Here is a 27,946-nt window from a genome sequence, read left to right as displayed (position 1 = left end):
CCAGTTCACAGATGGCCCTACAGATGAGGGTCCCTCTTGAACAGAGTACTGTCATGTCTGTATTATAACATGCAGAATAGCCATTACCACACACATGTTAAACAGGCAGTAGTCTCAATGCAGCATAGCTACACTTACATGCTGTAGTCATGTGTGGCACATCACCCTCCTGTCTTTAGGCTATTTCCCACTGTGGAAAGAGGTACATCCAGATATCTGTGATGCCGTGTCAGAACACCACATCCAGGTACCATTCACAGCGACTGTCATGGCCAAATAACATGTTTTCCCTAGATAGTGTACTGTGTTTATCATGCAGATGGCCATGAGAACACCATCACAGCTGTACCACATGCAATCAGCTAGAGGAGGACTGCAATAGGTACAGAGGCCATCACCTGAACATGTCCATCACTTACAATACACGTGCTACTGCTGTGCAGGTGTACTCCTTCACATCCACCAGAGAGTGTGTGGGTGGGACAGGCAAAGTACACCTGGGAAGAGCTTGGAGACTTAACCATAAGCATCATCTGCCACATGCCGAACAGTACAGGGGTCAAATCCCTGACTGACTACTCATTACTATTACATGTGCATGACGTTACTACATGTGCCGCAAAGGCGACATGTTGCTGTGCTGTAAGAACATATATGTGTGTAGGTGAGTGACATCTGCAACAGAGATATAGTAGACATACATTAGATGTGGCACACAGGGCTGTCCACGTGAATGGCTGCCATTGTCACCACAACCACACTCTCTAATGGACACGCATTGACACCTTTGTCAGGGCCACAAATACACATCGTAACTAGTTTGCCACACTGCAGTAATGTACAGGATTACATGTACCACAGGGGATATCTGGAGGTTCTATGGGCTAGGGCATGTGAAAGTGCTTGACATCTGTTGGTATGCCAGCGAGAATTATACTGGGAGTGACTGTGGTTGGGAGCATCACAACCCACACTCAGACACAGGGTGCCAGTACTGGCATGCAGGTATGCATTGCTTCATGGGTGTGTAGTGGTTGGCTGTGCAAGATGGCTGTACAAAGCTGGGTGAGGTGTAATCCTTGGCATTGCGTCACCCAACAATGGTGTGCAGTGCAGAGGTGTAGTGTCTGCAATGTCCCACACAGATGGGTACTGCAATATCTGGCCTGACATCCTGGTTACCAATGTGTTTGGCCATAGCTTTGCAATGCATGCCATGTCTGTGTTTGATAGCCCTTCACATGGACATTGCCTGGGATGTGCATGTCCCACAGTACTGTACAGTGACATGTACAGGTGTACCTGGTTTGGCAGACACATGTTGTGTACACAGCCTGTTATCCCCCGATATGCCAATACTGGCCTGGTGTGGCGAAACCTGCTTATAGTGAGCAGGTCGACCCTGCACCTGCATTGATAGTATGATACAGGTATTCCGTGGTGTCACTGGCATGGGTCCATACAGGGCACATGTGTACAGCATTGTCTGGCCTCTGTGTTTCACATTTGATGGCACCACATATGTTGCAGGCATTCATTGTGGAACATAGTGAAGGCACAATGTCCGCATATATGTGCCTATTGTACCGCTGTACAGGGTGCCATGCCCTTTGCAGGCCACTGCATTCACACCATGCCTACTATCTGTCATCAGTGTGCATGGTACTAGCAACATAGCAGGATATCTTAGGCAAGTTTGTTTGTGCATGGCACATGGGTGAGGGACATATACCGGGTACTAGTAGGGCTGCATACTTTGTTCACCGAGCCTTTTGCCAGATGTATGGGTATGGCTTGCCAACACAGTCCCGTGGCTGACTGACAGCTGTACTCCGCGTGAGGTGGCCAATGTGTCATAAGACGGACACCATATAGGAAAACTACAAAATCCACTCCCAAACATGTCCAATGGTAAGACAATCACGGCCACCTCTACACAGGCTCTGACAGACATACACACACTTGCCATGTCCTGTATACAAACCCCTACCGTATCACACTGCAGCAATATGTGTTTAGGGCTAGCGCTACGGCTAATACTGGGTTGCGGCAAGCCTACAGGTGTATACCTAAGTGGGTGACAACTGTAGGAATGACAAAGGTGGTCATGCGATTTGTACAGAGAGTGCATACTCTACAAAGCACTGAACGTGTCTCACGCAGGCAGACACAAACACACTTGGCATGTTTGGGATTAGAACACCGACCTAACTACATTATTACACTACAGCATTATGCAGTTACAGAACGCGCTACCGAGATTACTGGGACACAACACTCCCACAGGTGTATTTGTAGATGGGTGACATCAGCCTTGCCAAAGGTGGGTATAAGAAATGTATGGAGTGTGAGCAGTCTAAAAGCATTACCCAGTCCTCAGGCAGACAGGGGCAAACACACACACACACACACACACACACACACACACACACACACACACACACGGCAAGTCTGGGATTAGAACACCGACCTAACTACATTATTACACTACAGCATTATGCAGTTACAGAACGCGCTACCGAGATTACTGGGACACAGCACTCCCAGAGGTGTATTTGTAGATGGGTGACATCATCAGCCTTGCCAAAGATGGGTATAAGAAATGTATGGAGTGTGAGCAGTCTAAAAGCATTACTCAGTCTTCAGGCAGACAGTGACACACACACACACACACACACACACACACACACACACACACACACACACGGCAAGTCTGGGATTAGAACACAGACCTAACTACTTTATTACACTACAGCATTATGCAGTTACAGAACGCGCTACCAAGATTACTGGGACACAGCACTCCCAGAGGTGTGTTTGTAGGTGGGTGACATCATCAGCCTTGCCAAAGGTGGGTATAGGAAATGTATGGTGCGTGAGCAGTATAAAAGCATTACTCAGTCCTCAGGCAGACGGGGACAAACACACACACACACACACACACACACACACACACACACACACACACACGACAAGTCTGGGATTAGAACACCGACCTATTTTATTTCACTACAGCATTACACAGTTACAGAACATGCTACCGAGATTACTGGGACACAGCACTCCCAGTGGTGTAAATAACCAAAAATACACCGAGGTACCACACAATAGTGTCTTTAATTACACAAAAAATAAGAACAGTGGTGAGCACTTTTGCAAAACTAATTGCTTCATCGATGAAGCAATTAGTTTTGTGAAAGCGCTCACCACTGTTCTTATTTTTTGTGTAATTAAAGACGCTATTGTGTGGTACCTCGGTGTATTTTTGGTTATTTATAGTTCTGGTTTTGTGCACCTGGGTTTTACCTGAAGCCGTTTCTCTTTTTATACATACTCCCAGAGGTGTATTTGTAGGTGGGTGTCATCATCAGCCCTGCCAGAGGTGGGTAAATGAACTGTATGGAGTGTGAGCAGTCTAAAAGCATTTTTCAGTCCTCTGGCAAACGGGGACAAACACACACACACACACACACACACACACACACACACACACACACACACACACATGCCAGTGGTGGGAACGGAACACTTGCCTGTTTACAAATCACTATTACAGTACTACATAGTTACTAGTCGCGCCACACAGGCTACATGTTTCAAGGCTGTCATTATGACCTTCTAGGAATGCGGACATCAACAGGGATGCTGGCAGTTAAGATGTACATACACATCTACAATATAACCATTACACAAAGGCCATAGTTGGACCATGTGTAGCCATTGTACGACAGGGTGTACACACAAGCACATCACGTCTACTGGGTGTGTTGCTTCATGTCTCTGGCCATCCTCCATGGCCATGTGTGTACATGTGTTGGCCAAATTATTATGACAAGCGTCTATTTCACATGTCTGTGTTGTCCCATATGACATACATCCATAGATGTCATATGCTCCACTGACGACAGGGTTGTGCAGACAAAGGGTGGTATGTGGGATATGTTTTCAGGTTAGTTAGACAGTGTTGCAGCCAGGCCACTAGATGTCATGGACATGTCAAGATAGCACATCATATTGTGTGACATTCATAGCAGGGCTATGATCCACACCAGGGAATCCTGTGGGCTGGCCATACTCCAGCCCACTGTGTAGTACTGTTTGTATCCCCCAAATGTGTAGTTCTGATCTGTATTACATGTCCCTACAGTGAACAGCACCTCCACCATTGTATGCACAGCTGTCTACACATCTGGCAATGACAGTTTGTGAGGATTCATGTCAGTGAGGTGATTCACATAGTTTGCAAGTGTTACACATGGGTATGCATTGTGATGCATTGCAGGTCCAACCTGTATATTGTGACAGGATCATACATTATGTGTACATGTTGTAAATGGCTACATGGCAGATAGATCTGTACATTATGATGCCTGATAAATAATAACAGTCTCACCTGCAATGGGCTGCTTTCGCAGCGGAACGCCAGAGGTACCTAAATAGGAGTAACACAGCAGTATGAGCATTATCCACTCTTGTATGATGTTTACAGGGTGGAATGTGCATGTTAACACATACACCAGTACATTAGACTATACTATGGTGTATGCGCATGTGTGCATACACAGAGTAGCATACTATAGTATGCAGCATGTGTGTATACATGTCTTGCATATGATGTTACATTACATATTGTACAGTGACACATGCAACTATATGGAATATAGTTGTTATAGGTGCAGTACTGAGTTAGCAGGCAACTCCAGGCTCAGTGGTTGAGAGACACCCACCTCCACAATATCGGCTAAGGCTTGTGGATGTGGTTCTGCTGGTGTCCCCAGGTTGGCCAGTAGCTCCTCGGTACGTGTGAGTGGGGGCTGGGTTGGTGGTCCACCACCTGTTGCACCTTGTTCCCTGGCTATTGCATTTGCATGCTGTTTCGCCCATCTAATGAGGTCTGTACAGTGTCTGCGCACCTGCTGGTATGTGCGGTTGTGGCCACCCACATCATTATCCCTCCTACGAAGTTCCATCCACAGGGCATCCCGCTGCTGTGCATCCTGTGGCACATGGCTGAACAGGATATCATGATTGTCATGTAGGTATGGGATGAGGGCCTCATCCTCCAAGTGGGTAAAAAAGGGTAGCCTTGCACGCAGCATACCTGGAAGATATAATGACGGAGACAGGCCACAGTAACTCACAGAGACATACAGAGCTAAAGCTGAACATACATGTGTATTTCATTTATTACGATTAAATAGCTGTATTTGCAAATCTGCATGACACTGATATGTTTGTGTCACACACATGTGACACTCAATGGTGAGTAGATATTATCACCATATATGTGTGTGTCACCTGATTACATTGCTCATACTCCATGTGGATGCTGTCTTGATGTAGGCATGTCTGTTTGCCTGTACTGATGTTCCTACCTATCAGCACATGGCTGGATGTGTCCACATTAATGCAGTCGACCTTGATGCTGCATATATGTCACATGTAAAGACTTACACTGCCTTAACAGACATGACCTGTGACCCTGCAGATTTGCTCACATAAGGTTTTACATGTATGTGTTCTGCCATGTACATCTACATGGCACTGTACAGCAATTCAACATCCTGCCATGTATCACCTGTGTTGCACATGTGATACACATGGGACACTGGCTAGCCAGATGGTATTTGCAGGGATGGATATCAACTATAGCATGTACAGTCAAAGTCAACTAGTAGGCTATATGCCATGGGCCATTTATGAATCTAGGATGAAAGGTTACCTGGCTGTAGCCGACAGGCGGGTCTCTGGGGCCAGGTGGAGCAGTGCCACATTACTGATCCACAGGGTTAATGATACATTTACCATGCGGTCATCACACCATGTCTGAGAGGGGAGCGATGTTCAGCTTTGACGGACAGGAATGCATAGTATGGCAGGACTATGTAAAGTGTATGGGACAAGGATCTGTCCAGCATGTGGAAACTGGATGTCCATGAAGTATGTGTTTGAGATCAGGATGTGTACGTGTAGCATGTCCAACATCACTGGGTTGGACATGGATTTATTCAGGGGTATACATCATGCTACATAGTGGAGATGGGGAATGGGAAGGCTGGTGTAGGCCATCTGCACATGGTCAATACCCCTTAAAGGAAATATGTGATCTGATATGGGTCACTTGAGTGTTGTGTATGGCTGGACAATGATCTGTATATTCATGGATGGCACCCTGTCATTATTAGGGTTGCCACATATGGCTACCTGACAGGTGTGGTGACGTAGCCATCACAGGAAAGACAACTGCCCAGCTGCATCCCTTACACACAGTGTCCATTATGTTGACTGCTTGCCTAGGTGGTAGTTCATGGGTACAGGGTTCTTAACATAGGGGTGACAATGCAATATGTAGCTGTCAGACTGTGGCCATATGTCACACACACACACCTCACCCACAAAGCCCCTTCTGTATGTTGTCCACAACACTCTTAAGTCGGCTATTGCTCCTAGGTCATAGTCATTCGCATACTTCAATAAGCAGATGCCTTCCATTTGTCTGTGTGGTATGGACTACAATGAGGGGGTATACAATTAATTAACCCTGTCTTACTGTAGCTGGCACTGGTGTGATGAGCATGTATTATTCAGACACCTTCTGTAGTGTTGGTTCTGCCAGCAGTCCCATTGCAAAACACTCCTGTGACATAAGAATGTACATCTAGTATACCGACTGTAGGTGGAACACAGTATGGGTGATGATGTCCTATGACCTGGCAAGGTTATGATATGCAGTGTGAAATCAACCTTACTGTCATCTACATCTGTACTGCTGACATCAAATAATTTGATCAAGGTTCATGGCCTTTCAGACCAGACTCAGCAGGGTAGTAGTGCAGTACTTCCCATTATCAGTGGTGTCTCCCCCTTTGTGGGTTGTGATACCTGTTGGTGTGCACCATTCAGTGTGTACACAGCCTGACATGGAGCTATGTTTTACATGATATGTACGTGGAGAGCAACTTGTTTTGCCATATGTGTATGATACAACCTGTGATGTGGACAGGTCCCATGCAGCCTGAGTGCAGCTTGTACCTGCATAGTTGTGGGTACAGGGGCTCTGTGGTGTACATGGATATATGATTGTGTACCTGTTGGGGGGCAGTGTGTTTATGTTATCCAAGACCCTATCTGGATTGCTTATTCATGCTTAGCACTTGTTCAAAACTTGTAAGCACTACGTAAGCTAGTAATTACTATAGCACTCAATCTTCCTCATTACCTAGAGGTAAACAGGTTTTGTACATACTTTTCTCACTTGCTTAGAGTAAAATAGCTCTTGTACTCACTTTCCCCACTTATCTAGGGAAAATTAGTTTTATATTCAGGCATGTCCAAGGGTCAGCTTGCCAGTGTTCTCTCCTGTCTATCTGATGAATCTGGACATCTTGAGGCAATGTAGACATTGCCTCATGTACACAGACAACCCTCTGCGCCTACCACCCAACACCACAACCTGTGAGAGATGCACTTATCTAGCCAAACTGGAGGTAAAGCTCTCTCCAACCAAGCCTGACCCTGACAGTCATGTGGCGAAGGTAAACATTCGCACCACACCACACTCATCACATAGTCTCACTGAATCTACCCCATCATTAACTGAGAAAACTACTCATGTACCAACTCATTAGCTCAACGCTTTCTGGAATTCATAAACACCAATGCCCTGGATCAACTATCCACACACCCACCAGGGGCAACAATATCCTAGACCTAAGCATTACCAAAATGAGTGACTGGTGTTCCACACCTGAAGTCAACTCCTCGTTGGTCCAATCCGACCATGAGCTGAACACCGTTGATATCCACATCCCGCCCCCACCCCCCATTAAGGGAGCCACAGTATAATATGTCTACAAAGCCAACTTCATGCTTCTTAAGACAGATGTGGTGAACATCATGACAGCCATGCAGATGGACAATACTGTTACAACTGCTGAATCCTACACAAATGCACTCTATAAGCACTTACATGAGTGCATGGATCGTGCTATCACAAACAGAACCAAGACACTATACTCCTAATTAAGGAAGCCAATCTGGTGGTCCCCTGCCATAAACAAACTGTACAACAGGAGGAAGACACTGTTGCAAAAGAGAGTACAATCCCATGCGTGGAGGAGCTCCCTGGTCAGCCTCAGTAAGAAGGTCAGATCCCTTATAAGATCCTCCAAAGCTAGCTACGAAATCAAAACCACCACTAATTCCAACAACAAGCACAAAGCATTCTATAGCTATGTCAAATATCTCGATGTCAACACCCAGATCTGCTCTGAGTTACAGCACAAAGGCATGAACATTACAGAACCAACTGATATTGCCAACATCCTGGCAGATAGGTTCAGTGCTACCCTCGCCCCCTCTCACCCCCTAAAGGGCCCATATCTATACAGAAAGAGTGCAGAGTCCCTGTACTCACAACTACGCAGGTAAAAACTGCACACTCTAAAGCCAATATCACAGCATCCATGGGACCGGACAGCATCCCCAGGCTGCATTTTACACGAACTTCAGAGCGTACTGGCTCCCCACCTATGCACCATGTTCAATAATAGCCTCGCATCAGGCTTTGTGCTCTCTGAATGGCGCCCAGTAACAGTTATCCCACTCCACAAAGGTGGCGCCACAACGGACCATGGGACCTATTGCCCTATAGGCCTGACTAGCCTGGTCTGCAAGGCTATGGAGCACATCATCATGGATCTCAGTCACAGAGACATTGGGTACCTCCAAACCTTTGACCCCTCCCAGTTTGGCTTTGTTAAGGGCAGACCATGCCTCCTAAACTTGGTGGACTTCTTAGAGACAGTTACCAAGGCATTAGGTGAGGGTAAGGAGGTCCACACAGCCTACCTAGATCTCTCAAAGGCTTTCAACACCATTCCTCATTCTGGTATTATCGACATACCCATCCGCCTGAACATTAACCCCTATGTCATGTGATGGTTGGCAAAGTGGCTCACGGACAGAACCCACACAGTGGGAGTTGCATACCCTAGGTCCGACTGCATACCAGTTACAAGTGGCATCCCCCAGGGCTCAGTCCTAGGACCCCTCATGTTCGATATATAATTCTCTGACATACAGGCAAGCACAGGAGGGCTTTGGCTGAAAAGGTTTACAGACGACTGCAAACTAGGGGACATACTTGTTTCCCCAGCTGTTATAGACACCCACCGGAAGGGTCACACTGAGACGGATACCTGGTGTCAATATCATGGCCTCAAGCTGAATGCCAAAAAGTGCATAGTCATCCCCTTTGGATATAACTAATTACCCACAGACTACCACGTAGGTGCTAGTCCCCTACATACAGAATAGGTAATAAGGGATCTGGGAACCCCAGTAGATAGCAATCTCTCCTTCGATACCCATAATGACAAGGTGGTTAGAATATCCTTTTAAGTGGCCCCCCCTAATAGGTTCATAGATTAGTACTAGGCTAACTGCCCTTGCAAGCCATAGTAAGCCTAGCCAATTATCCCCTGTAAGATTCAAACCCTGTACCTTGTGTTTGTAAGGCAAACACCTTAACCATTAGGCCACCCTCCCAACCCCCTAATCTCTAATGGGTTCACATCCAGAACAAAGGAGGCCATTGTGCCTCTCTACTCATGACTTATTAGACCCATTAAAGGATACAACACCCTATTTGGGATATACCTTACAAGACAACTGCAACAGCTTGGAAGACCACAACAGTACCACACCAAGAGGATTACTGACCTCAAACAGATGACCTATGCAGCCCAACCTAAGAAACTCCAGCTGTACTCGGTTGCATACCGAATACTTACAGGTGATCTCTGCTTGACATACAAGGCCCATGTCCAACCCGGTATTGCTGGATATGCTCCACCTAAACAGAGGCCCCTGAGAGCCACATGCTCTAGGGATATACACCTAACCACAACGATGACTAGGACATGCTGGATGAATAGATTCCTGACCCGGAGACTCCCCATGCTTTGGAACATGATTCCAATGTACAACAGGCAGGGCCCCTCAGTAGCACTCTTCAAGGGAAACTTTGACGTGTGGATGGGAGACAGACATGTACCCCGGGGATCACTGCAGTGGCTCTGCTGGACAGAGGCACATGGAACTAATGGTTCTGCCATTCAGAGGCACAGGGAACTAACCTATGGGGGTAGCGAAAGCCAACACACTCTAGCTAGGCTTATAAATACCTTTGCACTTATTGCATGTGTTATGTGCATGGATAGTTAACTAGCTCTTCCATTTTACTTTGCTATCATGCTGATAAGCTGTCGGGTGACTACAAGTCATATGTATCCTGTTATTGTGTATTGTAAATGCCAATAGACATAACTAATGTTTGTCTAACATAACAGTAATGCTATGTAACTTGAAATACATATCTGCCTACAATACTATACATTACACAGTTATTGGCACAATATCCCATAATGCAAATCATAATTGCACAGTGGGCCAACCTTCAACGTTATTCTCAGTAATACACCCATACATATGGCTACTGTTACAATATATCAACATATACTGTCCCCTGTTATAGCACATACTTGTTGAACCAGCCCTGCCACTGACAGCGGCTGATGAGGACTATTTGTGTTCGAAGCCCTTATATAACATCCCTTGTGGTGTATGCGGTGTTTGCCTTGTGACCTACAGCAGTACACACATAAATGTTACAAGCATTACTATGCTCAACAATACATCACTACGAGATAACTGTTTCCACTATATGGACTGCGAGCACTTTAATTATTACCGAACAGGTACTAAATACACAGACATACTGAGTGTTCTACATACCTTATTAGTAACCCGAGGTGTCGTTGACTGTTGATTCAGTCCTTTTTAATTTGTGTTTCAATCTTCTTTATAATGTTCTGCTGGTATATACGGATGATTTGAATGTGTGATAAGCCATCCCTTTCTAGTTAAATATCGGTAACATGTGCTATCCTGACCACCAATTGGTGTTCCAAAGTAGTTAATTAGATGCACATCAACTGTGCAGCTACTCCATTAGCCGATACCATGGCAACAGTGGTATATAACTGAGTACTCCTTTTGGGCGTTGTCCGTTTACCTTACTTTCAAGAAGACAGCCTGGATGTGTTGTTTGTGATGTATTTCAACAGCTATATGGAGACAGACAGAGATATATTAGCTTCATGACTCCCGTTGATTGTGTGTAATGGCTAGACAATGTTGTTCTACATGTGAGTACAGCTGTTATATTTCAGAACATTGCTACTTATGCAGGATTTGTTTGTACCTGATACTTCTGCAGATGTTTCAGTATGGCAAGGATGTTAGGGCACCTCAAGGCTGTATGGCTATGCATGGACTGTTATGTGGTTTACAGTGTGCTCACCAGACATCCTTGATTTGGTGTACATGTGTATCATACTGTGCCGTTAATCAGTAATTGGTAACGCTTCCCGGTGTACACACAACCCTCTGAAATGGGATTAGTGCAAACAAACCCTGTAACATCAGCAGCTGTTCCATTGTATCTTCTTCTTCTTCTTTTGGCTGCTACCATCAGGGGTCGCCACAGCAGATCAACTGTTTCCATTTCTTCCTGTCCTCTGCATCTTGCTCTGTCACACCAACCACCTGCATGTCCTCTATCACCACATCCATAAACCTTATCTTAGGCCTTCCTCTTTTCCCGTTACCTGGCAGCTTCATCCTTAGCATCTTTTTCCCAATATACTCTGCATCCCTCCTCAGCACATGTCCAAACCAACGTAATCTTGCCTCTCTGGCTTTGTCTTCAAACCTTCCATCCTGGGCTGACCCTCTAATATACTTATTCCTAATGCTGTCCATCCTCGTCACACCCACTGCAAATCTCAACAACTTCAACTCTGCCACGTCAAGCTCTGACTCCTGCCTTTTTGTCAATGCCACTGTCTCCAACCCATATAACATAGCTGGTCTCACTACCCTCTTGTAGACCTTCCCTTTCACCCTTACTGGTACTCACCTGTCACAAATCACTCCTGACACTCTTCTCCACCCACTCCATCCTGCCTGTACTCTCTTCTTCACCTCTCTTCCACACTCACCATTACTCTGAACTGTTGATCCCAACTATTTAAACTCATCCACCTTCACCACCTCTACTCTGCATCCTCACCATTCCTCTGTCCTCCCTCTCATTTACACACACATATATTCTGTCTTAGTCCTGCTGACCTTCATTCCTCTTCTCTCTAGAGCATATCTCCACCTCTCCAGGGTCTCCTCCACCTGTTCCCTACTCTTACTACAGATCATAATGTCATCTGCAAACATCATAGTCCACGGGGACTCCTGTCTGATCTCGTCTGTCGACTTGTCCATCACCATTACAAATAAGAAAGGGCTCAGAGCTGAACCTTGATGTAATCCCACCTCCATTTTAAATGCATCTGTCACACCCACCGCAGACCTCACCGCTGTCACACTACCCATTCCATGTCCCATTACCCATGTTCCTTTGTATAACAGCAACTATTTCACATAGGGCCATATTAGTGTGTCTCTGACAAGGTATGTTGAGGCTTCTGCAGATGTCGTTCAGTGAGTGAATGATTTGTGATGTTATTACAGTTTGTATTGTAATTTGTTTGGGTGTGGGGGTGATGTTGGTGGGTGTGCATAGCAGATGCAGGTGTGTAGGAACTGCTTTTATACATAATCGATATGTGTGTGAGGGTTCCTTCCCTATTTGAACACCTATCATTTAGTGGACTAATACTATGGTAATTGCAGGCTGATTCATTAAGGCACTGTTAAGTGGTTCCTGTATAGCATGCAGGTGATGTTAGTCCTTGAATCCTTTCGGCAATACATCGGAATGTAACAAAGTGTTGCTACATGAAAGCTGTGTATTTCTGTCATAGGTATTTGCAGTCACTGTGGTTGTGTTGGTGACCGACCCTCTTTGGCTAGGGTTGCCACCTTTTCATATGGCCATAGTGGGACCTTTTCGGGACACACATCAGATTTGACAGGCCGACACAAACCCGCGGTCAGTACAAGGGATAGAACTTTCCTTTCTTACCTAATATAAGCTTATTCTTGTAGCAGTTTAGTTGCATATCCTGTTTCTTGTAACATGTAGGTATTTTAGATACAGAAAGAACTATTGTATGCAACTACTACATTACATGTGGGACATAATTATGTCCTACAATCTCAGGACATTTGCCACGTTTAATATAGCTGGTCAGGACACAACCGCCCAAAGAGGGACTGTCCCTTGCAAAGTGGGACATATGGTAACCCTATCATTGGCTCATGTCTATAGCACATATTTGTAATAGTGTATAGGCATATACTCTACATATCCTTTGTTCATAAAGGTTGGTCGTGGCGGAATGTGTGATTGCTATGGTCCATGTTATACTCATATATGAACACTTCAACCGCTGTATACGGGATACCTATGGAATCCTGAAACCACACAGTTCCAACACCCACAGTACCGGGCCCAGACTCCCATACCCCACATTACCGACAGCGACAGTAACTCGCAAAAGTAACACGAACATGGAACACACACACGCACACACAGACACACTGCTACCCACCACATCCAAACAAACCATCCTACACTACGTATTGGCAGGTGGGCAAGCCCCCCTACACCCCCCATGTGGGTGTCTGTGCCCCACACCCCCTACTTCAATATTCTATGTCCTAGATCGCGCAAACAGACGCACAAAGCTAACCCACACCCACACATTACAGTCCCCCAGGAACACACTCCACACTCAGAGCACACACTTACACACACTACAGCCCTCAGAAACATACTAACACACAGTAGCCTACCGCAACAGCAACACCAGAAGCACTAACTAAATGTCCCTTAACATCGTGATTTTAAACCTTGCGCATCTGGTGTTTCGGTACTGTGTCCTTTCGGACTTTAAACCTCGTGATTACACGCGTCAGTATGTCAAGCAGTCGGTATGTGGTAGGTATCCCATTTATATGTACCTCCATGGTTATGTAGATGTTGTTAACCTATCTATATATCTACATATATATGTATATCCCCATATATCGACATATATCTCTCACTCTTCCTCTGTCTCTCTCTCTCTATATATATATATATATATATATATATATATATATATATATATATATATATATATATATATATATATATATATATATATATATATATATATATATATATATATGTTGATGTATATACGTCTTTTCAGGCTTGTTAGTTGTTGCTGAAGCACCTACCAAGGGGAGAAAACGCTGAGAGGAGAAAGGAGCCACTTTTGAGATTTTAAGTATTTTCTTCTGCTTTTTTGTTAAGAATTACTGCTTTGCTGCCTACTTTTTGGCGTTTTCCAGCTTGCTAAAGTTTATATCTGTATTGGAAACCGTATTTAGAACACATCTAGAGCCTGTTTACTGCATTTCCTGTATTGCACTTAATTTAAAATCGTTTTTTTCTCTTAAAACTGCATTTTACCTGACTTTGGCCTAGCACTCAAGTGTGGGGTCATTTATTGCACTGTTGTGATTATTTTGCTACTTGTGTATCTCTGCTACCTTTAAACTAAAACAAAAAAGAAAAAAAAAATCTTGCTTTTTTCCCAATTTCTGAAATTTAAGAAAGTTCAGTTACAGATTTGCTGTTCTGAACTGTTTGTAAGTTTCCTGGAGGCCAGTGCTTGCTTGGACTAAAGGGAAGTCTCTGTGTTCACCAGTGGCAGTGGTTAGCACTGAACAGCCTGCCTGTCCCTGTAGGAGTGGTTACTGCCTAGAAGCTGTAGTTTCATTGGCCATTTTGGGTCAATTCTAAACTCCTTGATCTCTATCTCTTAAAACCCTGCAACCCTCTTTTAGCGCGGTCTTGCGCACAGAGCAGTGTCTGGCAGCGCCGCTTAAACAAGATTAAACTATTCCCGGCTCCACAAAGTCTACTCTTCACTTTTTCCCTTAGAACTGCTCTAAATCTCAAATTAAGCACTCTATTCTCATTCTAAAGCCCTGCACTTGCTCGTATAAGTAATCTCATAGATAAACACAAACTAAAGCACTACATCCTCTTATACTCCTTCAAAGCACTTGCTCCCTATTGGTTCTTTCTGATCAGTCAATAAGTAGTTCCCTATATTATTCAGGCATGTCCAAAGGTCCGTTTCGAGTTTACTCTCCAGTCCAGCTGGTGAATCTGGGAATCTTGAGGCAATGTTACAACTGCCTTATGTATACAGACCACCCTCTCCTCCTCCCAACAAGCTCAGATATATGTGAGAGATGCAACTATATAGCCAAACTGGAGGCTAAGCTCTTTCAACCCAGTACTGGCACAGCCTGTCAGGAGGAGAAGGTAACCACACACACCACAAATCCAGTCTCACATAGACCTATCGCATCAGCAAACCAAACACATAAACACACAAAAACATATTCGGAGGCTCTAAATAAAAATCTGCCTAAGCAGCAGAGACCTCCAAAGCAGACATCCAAGCAACACCTACCACGAAACAATATCCACGTAGCACATAACTTAGAAGGTCAGTGTGCCACACAGTCACAGCCCTTAAGGCTAAACAACACACCTAATATACTTGCAATAGGTGACTCTGTTGTCAGACACACTGACGTCCCACTCACCAGGCTGAACAAGGAGAAGGTCACTGTAAGCTGCCTGTCAGGTGCCAGGATACGCCACATAACACAAGCACTCGGGGTCACTCCAAAGCAAGTACAAGTATGACTCCGTCATTGTCCATGCTGGTGTGAATGACCTGAGACGTACCTCCCTGGACTACATGACAAAAGATGTACAGGAGCTCTTTGATCATGTAGCCCTGGCCGGTATGACCCTGACCTTGAGTAGCATCTTACCCTCACCAAGAATGATGCCACAGTATAAAGACAAAATGATCAATTTTAACAATTGGCTAAAGTATTGGTGTCATTCAAAGGGGATCCAGAGTCTGTCAGCCTAGGATGACATGCTCGACAAGCCACGTTGCTTCGCTAGGGACAGCTTGCACCTGTCACCCCTGGGTTTTCGAATACTGGCTAAGGCTCTTGCCTCCCCCATAGTGCCATTTTTAGGCAAGGCTCAAAAGACAAACCCACCCCCATAGACAACACAAAGAAAAAAAAACTAAGGGTAATGCTGCTCAATGCCAGAAGTCTAAACCTCAAGATGCACGCACTCGAGACTCTCCTCAGTATGGAGAATATCGATATCTGTGCAGTAACATAAACCTGGTTCAAGGCTCCCGAGAGCACCCCAGCACTACCAGGCTATACTTCATACCATGCTTTCCGGCCCCAAAACTCAGACCGAACCACAAAAGGAGGGGGAGTATCCATATTTATCAAAGATACCCACACCTCCAGGCTAGTGGCACTGCATGAAGCTTCGGAGACCATCCATGTGCAACTAACAGTGGGTAAAACTGTCTTTCAGTTTGTAGCCTGCTACAGACCACCCTCCCAAATAAGGAACCTCACTCGGCTTTCCTGAGAACACTGGAGAATATGAAGGTCTCTCCAAACGCTATTATATTGGGTGACTTCAACTACCCAAACATCGATTGGGAAAACTAATTAAGCCCAAACACCCTCGCCCAACGGTTCCTAGAATTTATAAACTCAAATGCTATGGAACAACTGGTCACCAATCCCACAAGAGGGGAAAAAATACTGGATCTGGTCATCACCAACATGGGGTCTTTATGTTCCACACCAGAGGTATACCCCTCATTGGTAAGATCAGACCATAAACAAATCTCACTGGACATCCATATTCCGTCCACATCCCTAGCCAAGGAAACCATGGTGAAGAACTTCTCAAAAGCAAACTTCACACTTCTCAAAACTGAGGTGGAATCCTTCAAAGCCCCCAGGCCAGTGGACAATACGGCCCAAAATGCAGAATCCTTTACAAAGCATTCTATGGACACCTACAGGAATGCATGGAGCATGCTATCACATATGGTGTTGAACATACCAACATCCTGGCAGAAAGGTTCAGTGCAAACTTCTCCCCCCCAAAAGAGCAAATATCTATCCCAACAGAGTGTAGCCTTCCTGAGATCACAGATGCACAGGTGAGAGCTGCCCTCTCCAAAGCTAAAAACACAGCATCAATGGGACCAGACAGTGTCCTAGGCTGCGTCTTACATGAGCTCCAAGAAGAACTAAACCCTCATATAAATTCACTGTTCAATCTCAGCCTTACTACAGGATATGTTCCCAAGGAATGGCGTACAGCAACAGTGGTCCCACTCCACAAAGGTGGTGCCACAACAGACCCCGGAAACTATCGCCCTGTAAGCCTGACTAGCCTGGTCTGCAAAGCTATGGAACGTATCATCATGGAAATCATAAACAAAGACATTGGGAACCTCCAGACACTGGATCCTACCCAATTCGGCTTTGTTAAGGGCAGATCTTGCCTCTTTAACCTGGTCGACTTCTTTGAAACAGTTACCAAAGCCATAGATGAAGGGAAGGTAGTCCACACAGCCTACCTGGACCTCGCAAAGGCCTTTGACACAATACCCCACTCGGGCATCATAAATAAGCTCACCAGCTTAAATATCAACCCCTGTGTCACAAGATGGGTTGCAAACTGGCTCAGGGATATAACCCACATGGTCAGAATAGCAGGTGCCATGTCAGACTCTAAACCAGTTACAAGTGGTGTCCCACAAGGCTCAGTCCTGGGACCTCTCTTGTTCGGTATATATTTCTCCGAGATACAGGCTAACACGGGTGGACTATGGCTTACCAAGTTCGCAGATGACTTCAAACTGGGTGCTATAATCGACTCTCTGACTGACACAAGCATCCACCAAAAAGGTCTCACAGAGACAGATAACTGGTGCCAGAGCCATGGCCTAAAGCTAAATGCCAAAAAGTGTATAGTCATCCCCTTTGGAAAAAACAAAGTGCCCACAAATTACCACATAGGTGGTAATCCATTAAGTACGGAAGAAGTAGTTAGGGACTTGGGGACCCAAGTAGATAGCAATCTCTCCTTTGACAATCACGTTGACAAAGTGGTTAGAAGGACCTTCTATATAGCCCATGTTAACATGAAAGGGTTCACATCTAGATCAAGAGAGGTCTTTGTGCCCCTCTACTCATCACTTATCAGGCCCATAATTGAGTACAGTGCCCCATTTGGGATGTACCTTACCCGACACCTTCAGCACCTGGAAAGACCCCAAAAGTATCTCACAAAGAGGATCAAGGGGCTCAAACAGATGCCCTATGCAGTTCAGCTAAAGAAACTCCATCTCCTACTCAGTTGCATACCGCCTACTCAGAGGCGATCTGCGTCTGACGTATAAAGCCATGTCCAACCCAGAATTAATGGACATGCTTCACCTCAGGAAATCTAAATCCCTTAGAGCTACACGCTCCAAGGACCTGAACCTCAGCACAGAAATAAATAGGACATGCTGGAGGGACAGATTCATATCCCAGAGCTCCCCTTACTCTGGAACAAAATCCCAATCCATGTCAGGCAGAGCCTCTCACTGACCCTCTTCAAGAGAAATCTTAACGAATGGATGGAAGATCGTAAGTTTACCCCTGGGATCTCTTCTGTGTCGCTGCTTGACAGAGATACAGTAAACAAACCTTAAAAGGGCTACCTTCTGTGACCTACTATACAGAGGCACAGTCAACTAATCTAAAAGGGTGGCGAAAGCCAAACATACAGATAGCCTAGTATCAACCTATATATCTTTATATATGTATATGTATATATATATATATATATATATATATATATATATATATATATATATGTATATATATATATATATATATATATACATATAAAACATACACCTTTCATTGGGTACATGCCGGTTTGTCCTATTTCCACACATTCCTACCTTTTGTGTTTTATCCTCTCAGTAAACACAACTGCCTTTGGTACATCTCAGGTAGCTTAGTGGTATGTTATTGTGAAGATTGTGTACATGGTTGCGTGTTCTAATCCTGGCAGTGGTATTTTACCTCTCAGAGCAGGCACTGGTAGTGCAAGGGTGATTAACACACATTTCAGCAGTTGGGTGTTCAACATATTTATTATTCTGTGGAATACTACCTATATATGCAGCTGTGTTTAAGGTATACTATGTAACATGTAAACATCTGAGAAGATTCCTGTCATGGATACTCCCCATTATTTGGAACTACATCCCTGATTACATTATACAAAACCCCTCACTAACACTCCAGGGAATCCTTGAAGAGTGGGTGGGGAACAGTGGATACACCCCCCGGGATCCCACAAATGGCTCTGCTCCATAGGGGGACAGTTAGTTAATCAATGGGGTGGCGACAGCAGACACTTTTTGCCTATGCTTATGAGTGGGCTCTGGCAGTTAGGCATGTACCTACCTATGTATCTATGAACTTATACATACAGTATGGACACATGCTGATAGCTTAATTTACTGTTCAGGTATTGACTTACCTTGTGCTAATGGCAGTTGTGTGTACAATAGTTGAGGGCTACCTATGTAGGATGCACACAGTAGATCAACTGTACTTGACATTTTACAGGTGGTCGTGTGTGTGTGTGCCATCCATGTTTGCTGTGTGTGCAGGTGGAGAAGGGTGTCAGTCTATGAGTGCCTACACTGTCAGTGTGTGTGCTATACATTCCCTCTTTGCCAAGGCATGGGCATACTGGGCATGTCTCCGTCTGCCTACTGGGGCTGGCACAGGGTGTTCGTGGTCTGAGTCCCTCTGTGCCTGAGGGGCCCTTGGCAATGGTGGTGGGCTGTGAGGGCCTTCACCATTCTGTCCCTGCTGCAGCTGTTTCCGCAGGATCATATTGTGTAGCATGGCACATACTATGAAGATGTGGGCACACGTGCATGGAGAGTACTGCAAGGTTCCACCAGATATGTCCAAGCACGGAACCGTGATTTCAGCATTCGAAACATGCGCTCTATGATGATTCTGGTTTCTGCGTGTGCCTCATTATGGCATTCTTGCATGGCTGTGTGTGCATTTCTGATGGGAGTCATCATCCACTGTTCCAGTGCATAGCCAGCATCCCCCACCAGGTGGCCATATGGGATGTCCCCCCTGTCAAATACCTGATACAGCTGTGATGCATGCCAGATGTGGGAGTCATGATAGCTTTCAGGGCTGCCAGCACACACATCCATGATAATGCCCTGGGCATTGCACATGACCTGGCAGTTGATGGAGGTGTATCCCTTGCGGTTTATGTAGCGCCTACCCTGCTCACCGGGTGGTGACTTGATTTGTATGTGCGTGCAGTCTATTGCACCCAGTACCTCCGGGTAGTCTGCCACACAATGGAAGAGACGCATATTGCTGGCCAAGTCCTCCTTCATTTGGGGGAAGTATATGTGCTTATTGGCATGTGGTAACATGGCATTCAGGAACTGGTGGAGTACCCTGGATGCTGATGCCTGTGAGATCCCCATAATATCCCCAGTTGGCCTTTAGAAGGTACCTGTGGCTAGTATTCTCAAGCTTACACATACCTTCGTGTCCACTGGGATGGGTTCCCCTCTGTTACTTCTGGCTCTGAGGCGTGGCCAGCACAGCTCAACAAGTTGCTGTATGGTGTCCCTGTCCACCCTGTAACGCTCTACTATCTCTAGATCATGTAGCCCCTTGTAGGTTACCCTGGGTCTGAACACTCTTCTCCTCCTCTGGTGCTTGAGATGGTTGTCAGCATCATCCTCCACACCACCATCAGTCTCCAACACATGCTGGTGAATCAAAGCTATGGCAGCCCCTAACATGTACATATTAAATGTTCCCCGTCTGTATACACCAATGGTGCAGAGTGTCTGGGAATACACAAGCGTGTGTGTGGGGCTTTCACACCTTATACTATTGTGCAATGGGTGATGCTGGTGTAATTGGGTGTGTATGTGCAATTCCAGCTGTGGGGTATCTTAACTATTGGTTTTACAGCAGGTACTGCTATTGTGGGCCCTTTGGTGTTGACTTACGCTTGGCTGCCGTGATTCATCTATTGCCCTTTACTTCACTTTTCAACCCGATTCCCCTCCCATTGTCAGGCATGCATCCAGCTGCCGGCTTTCTTGTTTTGTACTTTCACAACCTAGGATTGTGTTGGGAAATGTGTTATGTAGCTGATCTACTGCAAGTTTGCTTTGTTCTGCTGTGACAGTTCTCTTTCTTTGCTGTACGGCACCTCCTCTTTCCTTTTCTGCAGGTTGCTGCTAGCAGCCTTGTTAGCTGTTGTCAGTGGCCCACTGTGAGTTCCTAGGTGTTAATTACTCATTTGTACTCCAATTACCATGCTGCAGCATTTCCTTATTGTCTTCCCATATCCTTCCTGTTTCAGCTGTGGTGCACGCCGCGCACAGCCGTTTACTGGGTATTGAGCGCGTTTTCATCCACGTTCACATGCACTTTCGGTTACCTTGTGTGCTCTCAGCTAAGCAAAGCTATGGCTGCTTCCACACCCCTGTCCTGCAGCTTTGCTTAGCAACAGGCAACCTGGATTAGCAATGATCCAATGTGCTTACAGCTGCGGTGGCACACCCCTCTCTTGATGTCATGTTTACCTCCAGGCCACTCCTCGGTGTTGTACCGCTACGCCGTGTAGTACATCCTTACGATGGCTGGGTGTTTGCGATTCAGTATTACTTGACTCATTTGCATGGCATTGACTACTAATTCCTAGTTACCACGCAGAACACTGTCACAGACCCTTAGCAACCCTTGCGCCATGGTTGTGGTGTAGCATGTGTGCCATTGACTATTATGGGGAATTCATGAATTGTGTTACATTGCAGTTTTATGACATCTAAATATATTTTCCTTGTGATCCCATTTGCACACCGATGCACTGCAGTTTTACTTTGCGTTAGTGTGGTCATGACATTAAATGTTATTTTTTCTGTGTTGTGCATGTTTTTTTATGCCACTGGCTATATATATATATATATATATATATATATAGCCATTGGCATATATTAACATTATAATACGTAAGTTTGGTCTGCTTTCATGGCTCCGATTTTATGTTTGAAAAAATGTAAACCTTTTTTTGGTTTACATTTCTTCATGCTTACGCTACGCCTGCACCACTTCATGAATCGCTATATACCTTCATTTACATGCTACACTGCTGTGCATGGGGTAATTACCATACATGCGCTGGGAGCTGCGCAGCTCTGGCGTACGCTGGTAGTGCATGTGGAAACAGCTCGTACCTGAATTGCTCAGCGGCCATATTTGGTGCTAGATCGCCGATGCTACTCCGGTGCCTGGCGCAAGCTTCATGAATCCCGGGGACTGTGTAATTGTTTTCAAAAGTAGGTTTCCTGAAAAAATGGAAGAAAAGGAACATGAACTTGCATCCATTTTTATAGTTAAGTCAGTAAAATTGATCAACTAGAAATTAAATGATAAATTTATTAAATGTTGATGACCCCCCCCCCCAACCAGGTCTTAATGAAATTTCAATATGAAGTGTTTTTTTTTTCAAAGCAAAGACTATTTTAATGAAGAAATGTATATACATTGATATGTTTATTCATTTTAACTTTTTTGTAATTTTACTTTAAATTGATTCTTTGAGCACTTGTTAATTGTGAAGTCACATGATATTTTTCGTATACTTATACTTTGTTGATATGTTTCGTAAGTCAGTCCTGAAGAAGTCCTAGTATGTGACAGAAGTACTAAACTGAGTCTATTTTGTTGCCTGTTTCCTTAGTTTCAATACTTTTTTTTTCATTTCATCCAGTCGGTCTGTTGATGAACCATGTTAACAATGAGTATTTTTCTCTTAATTTGTCTTGGTCATTAATGAAAAGTTATATCTTTGTATTGAAAGTACAGCTTTTTCATGCACATCACATTTGACTGTTGAAGTCACTGACATCATAAGTCACAGCCCATAAATGAACTTGCTGCTAATTTGTCAAGACTCTGAAGGTGTAAATGTCAAGAATTTCCATGATCCCTTTTCCCCTGACCCTTATTCTGTCAAACTGTCCTCCCACCTGACCCCCATTTGACTGGTTCACTCTGTTAGTGGGAGAATGACCTTCAGCCGATCCATTCCCTCTGATGAGAGCTGGGAACCTGTAGCAATACTGTCATCAGAGGTGGAGTCCAGACATTTCTTTATGAAGTCCTATCATCTCTGCTGTCTGAGTACTGCTACATGTTTGCATCTAAGAACTCATGTGTTTCTGCATATTGTCTCTTGGCTGTGACACTAAGTACCGTTAATGTTGGTGCAGGATATGTTTCTCCCCTCCTGGATGAACTGCAGCACCCTTTCCCCCTGAGGTGGGTAAGATGGCAGTAGTCATTCCTTTCTCACCTCCCCCATGCCAGTCCCTACTAGCATTTGAGTGGCTAGTTGACATCTGGTTATATGGGAGAAAGTCAGAACTTTATCCCTGTAATCCATAGAGCTTGCTCACTCTCTTTTTAGTTTAATAAGTGCAAATGTATATCTATGTGTACACTTATTTATTTGACATTTATTAACTGGGTTAGAACTGAGCCGACAGGCCTGTTTTCAGTGGAAACCCGAGGAGAAAATCTTCAGTTTACAGAGTAAAAAAATTATTTTCAGAACAGTGAATAAACAAGCAGTACAAGGTTGTCATGTGTTGAGACACTATGTGCGTAAGATTATATCTAGATAATATCATAAGTTATTTAAAAGGAAGAAGATAAACAAAGAATAGCAATGTTGATGTGAAATGCTCAAACCACACAGTACATAAGTTATAAGTTGATTGCTATAAGTGGATTACGTAGTAATTGAGTTATTTACAAGAGAGTATAGAAAACAAAGAATACAAATGCAGATATATAGTGTTGAAATGGTAAACACTTTAACAATGGATTGCTCTATGTGAGAAAGCATAGTTAGTATAAACATAACCTTTACATGGACATGTTACTGAAAGGAAGTTGAATACATATTTTATAACCCTGTATTTATCATTAATTTGGTTCTTTGCAGCATTCTTTTTTTTTTTTTCCTGACAGTAGAATTGCATCCTTAATTTTGATTTCTGCCCAACTAGAACATAAGTAGTGATGGTAAAGGTTCATAGCAGCCTGAAGATGTGTTATGCAATTCACATGGAAAGGCAAACAGACATATTTACAGGCTATGATGTTTATAGAATTGTAATTTCCAGACAAAGCTGACTGAACCCCCTACCTTCTCTGGAACTTTGTCACAAACTACAGTGTCTGTGAGAAGACATTACAGTGCTAAATGTTGTGCAGTATTATAATATGCTGAACAAAGTGTAACTATTTCATTTTCATTGTTTTCAGAACTCAGTACTGAGGCCTCTTGTTGCATATCCTGGGGATGGAAATGTGAAAACCACAGTGCTTGTCGATGGTGTACAGCTTCACTCTATTCTGAATGACACTAGTATGCAGCCTCAAGAGGCAAGGCCATTGTTCTTGTTGAATGGCCTTATTGACCTGGTGTTCACAACAGGAGAGCTGGCAAGTAGCAATGGACTGGGAAGGCGAAATAATAGTAAAGCAAATCCAGGAAGTAACAGGCCTTTGGACAACATAAGAGTTGATGCAGTAAAAGGTGAGTTTCCACGATCATAAACATGAGTGTAAAATACGTCATTTAGTCACAGAAAAGGTGAATAACAAGAAAGATATTACTGTAAAACTGAAACAGAATTAGAGCTATCTGCTAGGATCTTGTTGTTTAACTGAGGGAGAGAATCAAGATCACTGATGAGGCTAGCGGAATTATCATTACCGAATAACGGCTATGTTTGCTACCTGTTGAATAGGGGTTTTGAGGTGTGTGCCAGGTAGAGTAGGCTGATGCCTGATAATTGAGAAATGTACAGCCACACGTATAACGGCTAGAACCATAGTAACATTAATAAGAATGTTAGGAATTGCTGGACTATCATCGTTTATTCATTTACATGGATCCTTCTTCAGGTGGAAGTAAGCTAATGACTGGAGATGGCACTGTTACAAAGAACATGTTGGTATCTATGCATCCATTTTCTTTATCTGTTTTTTTTTTTTTTTTTTTTTTTTTTTTGAATGGCACCATGGTAAGTAAGCTGTATGGGAAGATTAAACTTCCCTGTATCTACTAACAGTCTCTGGCTAATCCTGCAGAATCCCAAGTTGTATCAGGCAGGCTGATAGATTGAGAATCTCACCAGCATGTCCTTATAGGTTCATAAGTTCATAGATGTTTACTAGGCTAACGACCACAGGGGCCTTTTTAAGCCCAGCCATGCATCCTAAATCTCTGCCAAGTTCTGGTACACTTGATAAGTATAAGCAGGTGTTTGAGAGATTAAATATATACAAGCAGGGGCCTAGGAGATGGACCATTTACAGGCTGCCTGTGTCCATTAAAGACACAGGTGCCAGTCTAGGGATGAATTTCCTTTTCCCCGTATAGTTGTGCAAGTTATACTTGAATTGGGTTAGGGAGGAACTCTGCATCTCATAGATGGAGAGCCTGTACCAGAAAAGGAGTACTTTGTGGAATGCATACCTGTCTCTCCAGCATGTCCTATTTATATTACAGATGATGTTTAAGTATTTAGAACAGGTAATTCTGGTGCTGTTTGTTTTGCCGATATGCAGGAGGTCCATCAGAGTGAGGTCTGACAATGTTTTATATGCCAGGCATAGATCTCCGCTCAACAGCCTGTAGGAGGTAGAATACAAGGATATGGCCCTGAGACAGTCTACATAGGACATGTTACTTACTCCATGCAGATGTTCCAGTTGTTGGATATGTCTGATTAGGTACATACCAAAGGGAGCATTGTACTCAATGAAAGGTCTGATGAATGCCAAATACAGTGGAACAATGACTTTCTTGGACCTAGATGCCATACCTTTGTTTATTAGTTGTGCAACATAGAATGATTTCTTCACTACTGTAGAAGTGTGATGATCAAAAGCTAGATTACTGTCTATGTGTGTCCCCAAGTACCTGACTACTGGTCAACTCTTAGGGATATGTTGTCAATATGATAGTAAACAGGGGTTGTTGACTTCATGAAGGATACTGTTATGCATTTCTTCGCATCCAGTGTTAGTCCATGGCTGTGGCATCATTTGTTGGTCTGTGTTAGCCCTTCCTGGAGACCATTTGTGTCAGTGTGAGATTCAATGATAGCTCCTAATTTGCAGTCTTCTGCAAATTTAGTCAGCCAGTGGCCATTGACATTGGCCTTGACTTCAGAGAAGTAAATGCCAAAAAGGAGCAGTCCCAGGACCGATCCTTGATGGCCTCCACTTGTAACTGGCCTCTTTGTAGAGGTGGACTCCCCAGTTCTAACTTCCTGGGTCCTATCTTTCAGCCAGCTGGCTATCCAACGGGTGGCATAAAGTTTTGTACCTAACCCCTTGAGTTTGTCAACAATGCCCAAGTGGGGTATTATGTCAAATGCCTTATCCAGGTCAAGGTAGGCAGTGTGAACCATTTTGCCCTCATCCATTGCATTGGTGACCCTCTCAAAGAAGTCCACCAGATTGAGTAGACATGACTTGCCCTTGACAAAACCAAATTGGGTTGGGTCCAGTGTTTGGAGGTTTCCTATTTCATTATTGATCATTTCTGTGATAACTGTTTCCATGGCTTTGCATATGAAATGAGTAAGACTTATGGGTATGTAGATGGCCCACCTTTGTGCAGTGGGGTGACTTTTGCTGTTCTGTATTCTTGAGGCATGAAGCCTGTTTGGGGGCTAGAGTTAAATAGCAATTCCAGAGGACCTGATAGGTCATATTTCATGCTGTTTAGAAACCTGGAATATTGCCTGGGCTCATTGATGCTTTGTTCTTGATCATAGAGAGAGCATCAAGGACCTGTTCCATAGTGATAGCAGGGGGAGTTATATTTAATGGTATTTCCTGAGGAAAGGTTGAGGGAGAGAGAGGGGTATGTCTTTTGGCTCAGTAGAGGTGACTTTTGTCCTGCTGGGTGCTGCACCTCCTAATTTTTGCCATGATTTTCTTCCTCCTGTTATACAGCGTATTAATGTTGGGATTCCACCTGATTGGCTTGTCTTTTGAATTAATTCTGTACTTCTTCCTGGTGGGTACAACTGCCTTTCTGCAGCTATTAACATGCTTGTATAGGGTTTCTCTGAACAGTTCCTCATAGGCAGCAGTGTTCTCAGGGTTTATGAGGGATTGAAATTTTGCTAGGTTATCATTTAATAGTAGGAAGTTAGCCTTACAGTAGTTTCTAAATATTCCAAGGTTATCTGGGGTTCCAGGTTTTATTTTTACTTCAAAGGAGACCATTTTGTGGTCTGACCATACCAGAAAAGACATTACACTAGGGGGGTGTGCAGCACTCTCCCATATTAGTGAGGACCAGATCCAGTATGGTTGCACCCCTGGTTGGTGTATTGAGAGTCTGGTCCAGGGAGTTTGTGTTTACAAAATACAGGAATCTCTGTGCCTGTACATTTGGTGTCATATATAATTCCCAGTTAATAGTGGGGTAATTAAAGTCACTCATGAATATGGTAGTGGGTTGGATGCTGAGTGTTTCCAGTAAGTTTAAATACATGGTATGGATTTTCTGTGTCATATACCGTAACAAGAAATTCCTTACCGCTGAAGCCAAGATTACTCTCTCTTACCTACCTTCTACCCAGTCTAATGTACAATTCTCAAATTCTCACAAATCTTAACTCAACACTCCTGACCAAACCCAAATCTACCTACAACAAGGTTGTTAGATTTGCTGCCCAACAAACCTACAAATCCCATCACTGTCTCTCTCTAAAACACCTAAACTGGCTTGAATTACCCCACCAGCTTCTTCTCTCTCAGCTCAAGATCATCCATTCTATCCTATACCAGCCTTCCTACTGCCCAGCACTATCCCCTCTCATCTCCCTTTATTCTCCCTCCAGACCACTCCGAA

At 44.1% G+C, this 27,946-nt stretch overlaps 1 protein-coding gene across 1 annotated transcript in view; it reads left to right on the top strand.

The window, feature by feature from the left end:
• Positions 1 to 27,946, top strand: part of LOC122795584 — a 484,904-nt gene that overhangs the window by 438,741 nt on the left and 18,217 nt on the right. Inside the window, exon 8 of the mRNA XM_044063834.1 lies at positions 24,331 to 24,604. Coding sequence (XP_043919769.1) covers positions 24,331 to 24,604 — 274 coding nt within the window. The remainder of the gene's footprint in view (positions 1 to 24,330; positions 24,605 to 27,946) is intronic.

Source organism: Protopterus annectens, chromosome 2.part2, assembly GCF_019279795.1.
Source record: "Protopterus annectens isolate FY-2018-M chromosome 2.part2, PAN1.0, whole genome shotgun sequence".
Taxonomy (NCBI): domain Eukaryota; kingdom Metazoa; phylum Chordata; order Ceratodontiformes; family Protopteridae; genus Protopterus; species Protopterus annectens.
Note: the sequence above shows the minus strand (reverse complement) of the source record. Positions and strands in the feature narration are given on the sequence as shown.